Source organism: Mirounga leonina, unplaced genomic scaffold (assembly GCF_011800145.1).
Source record: "Mirounga leonina isolate KUSES-001 unplaced genomic scaffold, KU_Mleo_1.0 Mir_91, whole genome shotgun sequence".
Lineage (NCBI taxonomy): Eukaryota > Metazoa > Chordata > Mammalia > Carnivora > Phocidae > Mirounga > Mirounga leonina.
This window is the reverse complement of record NW_023270839.1, coordinates 30,973,071-30,985,174: the sequence shown is the minus strand read 5'-3', so window position 1 is coordinate 30,985,174 and position 12,104 is coordinate 30,973,071. Positions and strand designations below refer to the sequence as shown.

Below are 12,104 nucleotides of genomic sequence, written 5' to 3'. Positions count from 1 at the left end.
AAGTCAGGTACACATTATTTTTGGATAATCCTTATCGCTAGACTCCCTCCATTAGCCTTGACTATCAGGATTTACTCTTTATGTATGGTACTTGTATATAAAAACATACTCAGAAAACATATTATGTTAGAGAAAGAATTCTAACATCTTGTTGTATATTTGATTAACATAGTTTTGCTGTACAAGTTTCTCACTTGAAGAATATTTTTATAAAATCTTTCTGTACATTGTTCTACTGATACCTAAATCTTGCAGAAGTGCTGCTGTAAATTTGCCATCATTAACTGGCAAGTGAATTGTTATGTTAGTGTGACAATCAGGCAGACCTGAAAGAGAACATGTAAATTTTAAAATTATAATTTCCACATAAATTTGAAGTAATCAACAGTAATAAATAATAGTACTTTGTAAATATTAAGGTTTTTATTAAGTGTAAAAAATAATTTTCTATAAGCAAATACTGGGACAAAAACAAAGAAGTTTCCTAAAATCATGAAAGTTTGCAGCAGTGAGTTTGAGGTAAAAATCTAACACTCAGTTTCTGAAGATACTTGAGAAATAAGCATTGAAGAACTCCACTGTTTGTAAAGTCATCATTTTAGGCCACATTTGGTACATTCGTCCAGATCTCCTATGAAATTGGAAGATTTCCTTTTCTTGGGATATTTCAGGAAATCATCTGCTTCCAAGACGGCACAGAATGGAACTCCACAGTTACCTCGCACTAGTACCTCCCTAGCCGGTGGGAGTGAAGCCGGAAAGAACCTGGGAGGAGCTGGAGAAAATGAAGAATCCTTAATGCCAATGATAATGCCAAACAGCTTCATCGATGCAAAGGTACCCTGAGCTGAGATACTGATTTGCTGTGATTTGATGAACTCCGTCCGTTCATCTTCCCTTGATGTGTGAAATTGGCTTACTAAAAAATCCTATGTTGGACGTATTATGTCCATATTCTACTTGATGAAATAGAAAACAGTTTCATCCAGATCCTTCCTTATGTAAAATACATGGGGAGAATATAAGGATGGATAAAAGATAAAGGAATAAAAGATTAAAGAGAGTAAAAAATGAGAAAACAGCATAAATTCAATTAGACGGGGTTATGTGGAGCTAACGTGTTTTAGATAAGGACACAAGGGTCATCAGTCTATATTTACTATAATTTGGATTGCCCTGTATTTACTCTGTGGGCAATTTTTTTATTAATTCATTTTTATACTTAGTTTGGTTGATTTTTTTTTAACTGCCTTGGACATTAGAACATTCCAGGTATCAACTACAGTTTTAAAAATATGGAGTATCTAAATAGATGTCTCAAGATCCTTCCCTTTATGGCTTGAGGAAGTTGGTTATAATAAAGAAGTGTCATTGGAAGATTTTACTTCATGTCCTTTCCACTATATGTAATAATAGTACAGTGATAAGCATTAGGAAGACCAACTGAAAATTATTTTTAGTCACATTGCAACATTAGATAGCGTGCATTATCATAATAGCTCTCATAACCAATGCGGTGTAAATCAGGTATCCATAAACTATAGCCCAGCCCAGACTAGCCCACAGCCTGTTTTTGTATGAGCTAAGAATGTTTTTCACATTTTTAAAGGGTAGTTTGAAAAAAAAAAAAAAAGAGCAGAAAATGAGACAGAGGCCATATGAGGCCTGCAAAATCTAAAATACTTACTATCTGGCCCTTTACAGAGAAGGCTTAACAAATCCTGGTCTAAATTCTTCCCCAACCCTTTTCTAAAATTTAGAATAATAAGAGAAATATAACAAAATTTCAGGCAGTTTTGATATTAATTTTTTTTGAAGACTTTATTTATTTGTCAGAGAGAGAGAGAGCACAAGCAGGGGGAGTGGGAGGCAGAGGGAGAAGCAGGCTCCCTGCTGAGCAGGGAGCCTGATGCGAGATTCGATCCCAGGACCCTGGTATCATGATGTGAGCCGAAGGCAGATGCTTAACTAACTGAGCCACCCAGGCGCCCCTGGTATTAAATTTAATATAATTATATTTAACAGATGCAATCTACTTGAATCTGGTATAGCGCTATATATTATATATATTATGAGTAAATAATAATGACTTGATTTTTGTTACTCCTGTTGTCTTTTTTGTTTGCAACTTAATTTAGCTTTTATTTTCTGATACAAATGTAAACCATTCAACTTATTTCCAATTAATCTAGAACACTGGAACCTAAAACTTCTAAATAAGCATAAAAAGTACTAAAGCACATTGAGGTTCTCTTATTACTAACTTGGAGCTTGGCATGAGAAAAGATTAGGAGAAGTGGCATGGGGAAGAGGACATGGGAAAAAAAGAGAGAATCTTAAGTGAAAAGAGGCCTTTTCAGAGTGGGGGTCTGTATGAAGCAGAGAAGCCTGATATCTATGTTCCCTCAGCTTAGGCTAAGAGCTGATCCTGCATTTATTGCCATTTTGTTGAGCATATGCGGGCCCATGGTTTTTTTCTTCCCAACTGCTTTTTAAGTTTCTCAGATATGTGGAAAGGTTGAAAGAGTAATATAATGAATGCACAAATAATTGTCAATATCTTGTCTATACTTCTATATGTATATGTTTTAAAGATTTTATTTATTTGACAGAGAGAGACACAGCGAGATAGGGAACACAAGCAGGGGGAGTGGGAGAGGGAGAAGCAGGCTTCCCACAGAGCAGGGAGCCCGATGCGGGGCTCCATCCCAGGACCCTGGGATCATGACCTGAGCCGACGGCAGACGCTTAATGACTGAGCCACCCAGCCACCCCATACTTCTATGTTTCTATGTATTTTTGTTTGCTGTAACATTTGGAAATAATTTTTAGAATTATTACACTTCACCCCAAATACTTCAGCATATCTCTCTCTGAAGAATAAACCTATTATATCTTTTTGATCACTAACAAATTTTGCCTTGTATTTGTGGGGTACTGTTTATGTAAAAGAAGAAATAGTGATGTCCCTGACGGTTTTTTCTTTTAACATTTAAAAATTTTGTGTACTACTTGTAATAAACTGAAATCTGTAGTATTTACATTTTCTCCTTTTATATCTCCAGGGAGGAACTGACCTGATAATTAATAGCTATGGCCCTATAATTAAAAACAACTCTAAGAAAAAATGGCTTTTTTTCCAAGATTCTAAGAAGATAAAAGTTGAGCAGGTAACCCACCTAAATGAGAAAAATTTTTGGCAACCCATGGTATCATGAAATGATAATTAAAAAAAGAGGAAAATGTAAATGAAGGCCTTAATTTTCATGTTCTGTCTGGATATGATTTTATTAATTTGGGGCATAACTGTGGAAATCCATGGCGCGTGATCATTGAAGTGACAGTTGGAATAGTAACCAGAGCTGTAGTTTTCAGCAGGGAATGGGGGGCAGTGGAGGAAGGGATGTGGCAGGAGTAAGCATCAAAAATCACTGAAGAAGACTTTAGACACTTCACTTGCCCCAGTAATCCTCATGTGTTGCCACTTGGGTGGGGGACTGCTGACCTAGATCATCTCTTCATGATGGTAGCCTTCCACCCATATCCTTGAACAGATGACTATTTCAGAACATACAGACTACGTAAAGCCATATTTATTATTTTTCAAGAGCACTGTGTCATCACTGATGGTGTTTTATGTATTTTTAGCCTCAAAGAAGATTTGCTCAAGCGGTGTGCTTTTACCAGCCAGGCACTACTGTGTTGATCAGTGATGAAGACTCTCCCAGCTCCCCGGGTCAGAGAGCCAGCTTCCCAAGACCCTTTGGTGGTGTTGCAGCTGATACTGAGCACTCAGCCAATAGTGAAGGCAGCCACGAGACGGGGGATTCTGGAAGGTTCTCCCATGAGTCCAATGACGAGATACACCTGTCCTCAGTCATAAGCACCACACCCCCAACTTCCAGTTCCTTCACTGGCAGTGAGTCAGGTGGGGATCCCTCCTTGAGGAAGCGTGAGGACCCAGCAGTGCCGCTGGATGCCGAGCAAACTTCCTCCTCGGTTTTGCAGCTGCCGTCCGCCATGCTGCTCTTTGATAAAAACGATTTTCCAATCTAGAGAGCCATGTTCAGGTATTGCCACCTTTAAGTCTGTTCGAAGGACAATGAACAGGGAGCCAAAGCCTTTTGTGAAAATCTTGGTGTCTTATTGGGTAGTTCAGCATTTTTTTTTTTTTTTTTTTGGAATGTATTTTGTTTTTTTATGTTTAAACTCATGTATTTTGAATGTGTCATTGTCAGCAATGTGAAGAGACAGTCAAGATATTTGACTGGATTATAAAATATATCACTGGAGCAAAGGGAAGACTTTGGAAAGCCCCTTTGCTGACTATCTACCTCAGTTTGCCAGGTGGCGAACTCAGAAGAGACAACTTTGTTACCTCATTTATTGTGGTAGTTTATCTCCGCTCCATAACCAATGATACTTCCTAGTAGCATTTTGTTTTCATTGCTGTATGTGTAGTGCGTGTGATCAAGGGAGTCATATAGGTATATGAGTAAGAATGTTTATCTGAAGCTCTGATTTTTTTTTTTAAAGAAAATTCTGACATCTGCATGGTTTGGAAAATGTCATACCTCCACTGTGAGGACTGTCGAACCACTGAGAAGAGAAAAAGTGGGACTGTTGATTTTAACGAATGACCAAAACAAAACAAAAAAAGTGTCTCTCTTTTGAGAACAGAACTATTCAGTAGCATATGGGAAATTCTGTGACTTCAAGGGCCTTTCTGATTTGGGCATTAGCGTCCGAGTGCTTTACCTGCTGTACCCTAAACCTCAGCTGCCTAGAGCCGTGCCTTTTCTACCTTCCCCTTTGCCTGATGGTCGGCCAAAGGCTGCACTGTCTAGTTTGCAAAGCATCCTCACCGTTTCCAGAGTTAGTTGCAAAACTCCATGCAGAAAACAGATTTTTAAAGAGAATCGATTAGAGTTTTTGTTTTTTAATCCCACCTTGACTTAAAAAGGGTAAAGAAATTTCATAAAATATTAAGAATAAAGATAAATGCAACAGTAGACCATAAAATGAACTAGAGGTTATCATGGTAACAGTGCCTTCCATTATATATTATGAAATTCTTTGCCTTATACCTTTTTAATATTCATGAAGTTGTTCAGGACAAGAGTACAGAAAGTTGCCTTAAGAGTTTCTTGGATTTTATCAATAACTATTTTGATGTATAGTATCTTATCAAAGCATTTTAGTTTGTCTTCATGCAGGTTTGGTTTAGGGATAAGTATTCAGAGCTCTACCACCTTGCTTGTATTTTCTTGAATTCTTAAGAGAATTTGGTACTCTATTTATAATCTTCTTTCCGTGTCAATGCTGTGAATGAGGAATGCTAACTCCAGGAGTGAGTTAATCCTCTTGCTGGTTTGAAATCAGCAAACTGTTTACTCAGCCACATAGAATAGGCCTTCTTTCAGTCATGAGACAGTTACCTACTAGGTACCCAGCAGTGTAAGAGGAAAAAGAATTAAACACATGGTGTAGAGAGGGGACCCCATTTTTTTTGGTAAGTATTTCTTCACATTATCTGGAAATGACTTCTGAGCCTCATTTTTTAAAAGGAATCTTAATGGATTTCCCCTTGAAACCTTTGGTTTATGGGGTGGGGGTGGGGAAATGATGCTAAATGGTGTTCTAAAATCAAAAGAATATTACTGGGTGTAACAGTCCCACCTCCATCATCTCCTATCCCAGTGTCTGATGATGCATCTCTTATTGTTTCTTAATCTGCAGTTTTGTGCCAAACTGGATGTGTTCAGAAGCAGACCAACATTAAGTGCCAGCAACCACTGGTGAATAAAGTCAAAGTCCCCATTTAGTTATCTAAGTAGGGGCTTCATGGCAAAACAAAAAAAGCAGAGCTTTAGGTGAACAATCTGAGGCAAGGAAAAATGCTCCTCGTGCCTTTATAGCTCCTGTTTATACTACCTCCTTTTAAAGTTATTCTAGTGTTATTTTTTTCCTGTACTCAGGGAACATTTTGTTACTTTTAAGCTGCCTCATGCAAGCATGGGCAGATTGACAGGGTATGGTGTCTTTTGGTTCGTAAGTAGTTTTGTGGGGCCAACTTTTATCAGCATCCAAAATTAAGGAATATAAGGAGTTTGCTTTATTTTTTAAACTTTCATTAAAAGGCAGATAAAATCTAAAGTTGAAACATCATCCATCATGGTTATGGAAGATGTGTCCAGGGCTGCATGAATTTGAATCATTTTAAAAGTCTAAAAAGATGATCTGACAGTCCTTGAGGAAAGTATTTTTGTTTGTTTTTTGGTTTTTTTTTTGATGAATAGGCCCATAGTTATGGTAGATCTTTAGGCTATAACTGTTTGCTAATTATTTACCAGTACATTTTTACTTTTTCACCTTTTCATTGTGTTCTTATACAGATTTTTTCATAATAATTCTGTTACCAAAGAATTTTCAGTAGAAAGTAAAAATTTGACTATAATTTCCCCCCAAAATTGAATTAACTAGAAACATCTATAGGTATGAAGCTTATATAAGTAGTTACTAACCCAAAATAATAGGGTTTATATTGATTGTTGTAGTTAAATAGACTAGTAATTTCAACCTACCTTATTGTTACCAGAGCATTTAAAATAAGTTCTTTACCAGCATATAGTTCCAAAGAATTTCAAGTGTAATTTTTTTTTTCTTCAGCAAGTAAATCTTCATAGACAGTATTAGAGTAAAGTATTTTTAAATTGTTGAAACTACTTGTTGGAGAGAAAAAAAATCTTTTCACCAAAGATAAATATTTTGGTCTCATTGAATAAGATGTTTAGTATACACCAAAGACTTCTTTTTACTTGGCCAAAGCTAGCTTCTTTGAAGTCTTAAGTATAAAACTGTAACTAAAATGTGAAGGTTCTCATTCGTCTCTCATAGTGGTGTTACTTCATGGCATTTCATTCCAACGGGGTTAATATGCAAATGGTAACTATTTTCTTTTCCAAAGACTTATTTGCTGTAAGTACTGATACACGCATGCCATCTTTATGCCAAATATTACAAGATACTGCTCATCAGTATTTTCATACCAAAGACCATTAAAGTATATAGATTAGCCTGTAAGTAAGTAAAGATGAGCAGATTTGAGATAAATTTATTTAGAGGCTGATAGGAATCTAGCTTTAGTAGCAAAAGATATCAAAGGGCTAAGTTTACATAATTAAAAGCAATACAATTATGTTGGTATTTATCAGTGTTTTTATTCAAGTACTTTTTATCAGCAAATTATAAAAAACCAAAGATATTTAAGGTTACCTCCGCATATAGACAAATTTAGTTGTACATTAAACTGTTGTTTCTTGTTTTTATGTCAAACAAACTTGTCTCTCCAGAACCCAGTCTGTATCCAAATAGCATACATAGGGACTTTCCATCAAATCTGCTGATTCAGCCACAGGATGTTTTTGCCAAATGATGTGATTACTCTCCTAAGCACCTTGAGTGTGAGATGTCAACAGAAATCTCAGCAAGTTTTCCATTCCAGAGCATATGGCAAACCCTGAATTAGCCTGTGCAGTCTTCTTCCTGCTTAAAGCATTACCTGGTTGACTCAGAAGACTTGAGGCAGTCCCAAAATAATAGGGACATTCTCATCTCTGGGGAGCAGTGGCATATAGTGGGCAAACAAATCATATCACTGTTTAAGGGGGCTATCCTTCGATTGATGTGCTCTTTAAAGTTGTCCATAAGTCGAAATATTTTAATTTCATCAAGGGACCCTAGTGTTTCAAACTTTAGGGGGAACCTTGGGTGAAACCATAATCTTTTTAATGAAATCTGGGGTTTTATATTTTGATTAGCCTAAAAGGAAAGACACAGCTTTATCCACTAAGTAGCTTTTAAAAAATCGGCTTTAGCACACCAGGGAAATTCGATCCTCGGTGAAATGCCTTTTATTTGCCTTTGCTTCAGATAAGAGCACTGCCAACATTGGGGACAATGACAGTGATTTGCATTAGTTTGTCTTGACTTTGTTAAGGACTTCTGCCAGAAACTTGCTCATGTTGACTACTCAGGATCACTGGTCAAGTCCATATGGAGACAACTTTGAAGAGTGTCCCGAAAAGATGAAATTGAAAGTATCTTTTTATTTTAATTCAAGAATATCCAGATGTGGTTCCATTTCACTGGTGGTGTAGTGATTCACATATGTTTCTGTTTCATTGAATGTAAATTTTTAATACTGAATGTAAAAAAAAAAGTTTCAACTATATGGAAAGAGTCATGATCTTTCTAAGACTAAACATGTATTTTGTAAACTCTGTTCTTGACAAGTTGCCACATGGATGTCTGGTAAAATTGCTTCGGTTTAATAGAATAATTTGTGGGCTGTGAGCAGAGTAGAGGGTTCTGGAGATTTCCATATACAACCAGTTGTCTACTTGTGACTTTTATTGGTGTTTAGAAGAACATATACATAGAATTCTGTGTTAAGTTGATTTATGCTCAGGACATAAGATCACAGGCTAATGCAATGTGTATGTCTGCAGGCTTTAATCTTCTCAGGCAGTTTCCCTTTTTAAGCCTTTGAAAGTGTTTAGGATTATGACAGTCTTGCATTTTTATCAGACAGATGCTGTATTTTCTTAATGCTGCTGTAACAAATTATCACAAACTTGATGGCCTTAAAACAACACAGATTTATTACCTTCCACTTCTGTAGGTCACAAGTCTGATACAGGTCTCACTGGGGTAAAATCAACGTCTGTTTCCTTGGGGTTTTTTTTTCTGGCTTTTAGAGGCTGTGGACTCTTCCCTCCATCTTCACTCTGACCCTGCTTCCATCATTGTATCTCTTTTTCTGACCCTAATCAGGAAAGTTTCTCCAGTTTTAAGGACACATGTGATTAAAGTGGGTCCACCTGGATAATCCAGGATAATCTCCCCATCTCAGAATCCTTAACTTAATCACATCTGCAAAGTCCCTTTGCCACGTATGGTAACATATATAGAGTCCAAGGATTTGAGCATGCACTTTTGTGTAGGGCCATTATTTTGCCAACCGTAGATACATTATTACTGTAGAACTGTATAATTCTGATCCCTACAAAATGTCTGTTGCATTACAGAGATTGGAAGTCTGAAGTCATGTGCCCCTTAGGGATCTTCAAAATCTCAAAGCTATGAAAACCTTGGCTTGTAGTTTATCAAGTGTACACATTAAACTTCCTTTCTAGATCACTTGCAAAAACAATTCAGCTTTAAACTTTTTGAATATTTGCTTTATAAATTAACGTCTCAGTTCTATGCATTTAACAGAAAGTTTCCTTGGCTCTAATTTATGGAAGTTCCTCAGAAATTTTTGATAACTGTTCTTATTATAGTTGAACTTTCTGCCTTTCTCTTAAGTAATTATGTTGCTGGGGAGGGTTAGGGGGAAAAAAACCTCAAACATAGGGACTCAGTAGGTGAACAGAATCATGCTCATACCCATTCTTCGTCTTCTAACAGGATATTTGCAACATGCCACCTTTCTACTAAATCAGGTTTATTTCTTCAGCTGTTTTATTTTCAGTGTGGTAACCGCTCGATTTCCCATCAACCTCAGCAGGAGCCTCCACTCACCTCATCAGAATGTGCACATCCTAAGCAGTGTTATCTTCCTTGTCATGCTCTTTCTTTGATTTCAGTTGTCCCTCTTCCTGGAAAGTTTAGATTCCACAGCTCAGGTTCGTTCTAATTCCTGGATGGTTCAAGTCAATCCTTCTTTCAGTTTTGAAGGATAGTGTCTAGTTCTAACCCTAATTTTCAGTACGTCTTAACTAAGGAGATAAAGCTATCTCCATTATGGGGTAGAGACCATGGTGATATTCTGAGTCGGGATAATGTACTGGTCATTTTTCAGCTGCTTTTGACCCCAGTCTCTAGGAAGAGATAATGCGATTTACTGAGCATATGCAGTGTGCCAAACACATGCTTCATTCCTGCAAACTACTACATTCTGCAAAGCAAATATTTCCCCCATTTTAGAGATCAGGAAACCGAGGTTTAAAATGTCTAACTTGGCCAAAGATCACAGCTGGTTAAGTGGCTTAGCCAAGATACAAACCCAAGTTGGTTTAATTCCAAAGTTGATAGGATTTTTACTAGGATACATTTTCTCAGCTAAGAAATTATATTTAATTACTCTGGCTCGTGGTGCCTTCTGCTGTGTCAACACAACCTGTCCACATAGTAATAGCCGATCAACAGAAGTCTTAGTTGTGTCCATTTATTCACAGGAGGAATTTAGGAGGCTGAGCTGTAACTCACCTCTTGTAATCTCCTAACCTCCTCCTTTTCTCTGTTAAAACCTTCAATTTCTCTTAGCCAATATTGCCTGAAAACTGGTGCTTGTGCCTAGGGTTACATTAGAAATAAGGTAGTTTTGGTTTCCGGAGTCGTTCAGGCATTTGCCTAATAGATTAGGTGTTCAGAATTGGATTTTATCTTATGTGATTTTTCTATAGTCCCCATATCCAAATAGGAATTTATTAACTGGGAAAAGCCAAGTGTGTAACCAGTCATCCTTCCTTGCTAGATCTGGAGTCAATAGTTTTTACATGAATTACTACCTAACTAATTCTTCACACTAATTTAGGAGGGAGCAAAGTTGAGGGAGAGTCGTATAATAGAACCAAGTATAAGTTTAGTTATTGGAGCACCTAAATTCTAGTCATTTACCATTTTGAGAATTGTGTGGTAGGAAAGTTCTTAACCTATTTCTGTTCCTTCTCTAACCATGAAATGAGGGGATTTCTTGTGCAGAATGAAGCAATAGTACTATGAAAACTTAAAAGGAAAACAAAGTGTAAATAATTATAATCTGCAAGTCATTTCTATGAGGCTGTGAAACATTTCTTAACGGATTTTTTTTTCTTTACAGGTCAGCCTTTTCAATTACGTTTTGCCTGTGCTAAAATGAAAAATGTTTGCATTTCCTGTATGTGCACCAAAAACTAACAGAAGAAAGTGGTTGTTAAAAGATAAAGACTAGTATTTAAACGCTAATCTGTAAGGTAGGAAAATCTACAAAAGGATATGGGAATTTGCCTCAATTTAAATCTTTCATTTTTTTAAAGATAATATTGTTCTACATTTTACTATGGTGCTATTTACATGAGTGTATACAATTACCAAATTTTCTCAAATTTACCCTTTAAACTGATATATTTTGTAATTTAAACTATATATCAAGAAAGCTGGAAAAAAGTATTAAGTATTATCCTACATGATTTTTCATAGTAAAAATAAATTTCATCACAGAGATTATCAAGATTTGTTTAAATGTGCCCCATACCCTCACAGCTACTAAACTTTAAGATCTTTCAAGACTTGCCCAAAATGAAATTTCTTATGAAAAGCATTCTATAAATAGCTAACTAGGGTAACTTGGATAGCCTTTCTAATTATGCAACATCTTGCTTTTTTAAATATCAGTTTAATACGACTTTTAAAAATGTATATTTACATTTTATATTTATATTTGTGTCTAATGCCTATCTATTCCTTTTGGTTTTTAAAGTCCATGAGAACAGGAGTCATGAATTTTTAATTTTAACTTTAGATGCCTAACATCTTTCCTGGAATCTTGGTTATTCAAACAATAGTCAAAACTCAAACCTAAAGCAAGGACCTCCAGTCTTCTCCTTCCTTATAGTTTCCATTTATGGTGGAGGCTTTTTTGGTTAAAAGTTAGACAATATAATAGGGAACTTACTTCAAGACTGCTACACTGAAGGTAGAATACTATGAGATAAGATGTCAATAAGGATCCTACAGCTTCCAAATCTTGACTGCAGAGGAGTCACCATAGAAACAAATCTGGTGTTGACGGGGGGGGGGGGGGGGGGATGTCATCTAAGAACCTTAGTTCCTATCCACTGTGCTTAACCATGGGGTCTCTCCTGATAGGCTGGTTCAGGCTTCCCCACAGCACAGTGACTGGGTCCCATCACCATGCATCCTTTAAAAAGACGTGAAGTTTACTTGTGGAGTGGGTGTCAGAAAAGTTGTTACTGTGTTACTGTGAGTTGGCCTTCAGCACCAAAGAGCAGCTTGAGGGCAACTGTCCTCGGGATCCTCCTTCCCGGAGTCCTCGGCCT

At 36.7% G+C, this 12,104-nt stretch overlaps 1 protein-coding gene across 1 annotated transcript in view; it reads left to right on the top strand.

Moving 5' to 3' along the window:
- PRTG (protogenin) overlaps positions 1-6,115 on the top strand; it is a 129,765-nt gene extending 123,650 nt beyond the window's left edge. The window contains exons 18-20 of the mRNA XM_034993606.1: positions 672-837; positions 3,066-3,170; positions 3,649-6,115. Of these exons, the coding sequence (XP_034849497.1) occupies positions 672-837; positions 3,066-3,170; positions 3,649-4,056 (679 nt within the window). The 3' untranslated portion in view covers positions 4,057-6,115. The remainder of the gene's footprint in view (positions 1-671; positions 838-3,065; positions 3,171-3,648) is intronic.
- Positions 6,116-12,104: the final 5,989 nt, after the last annotated feature.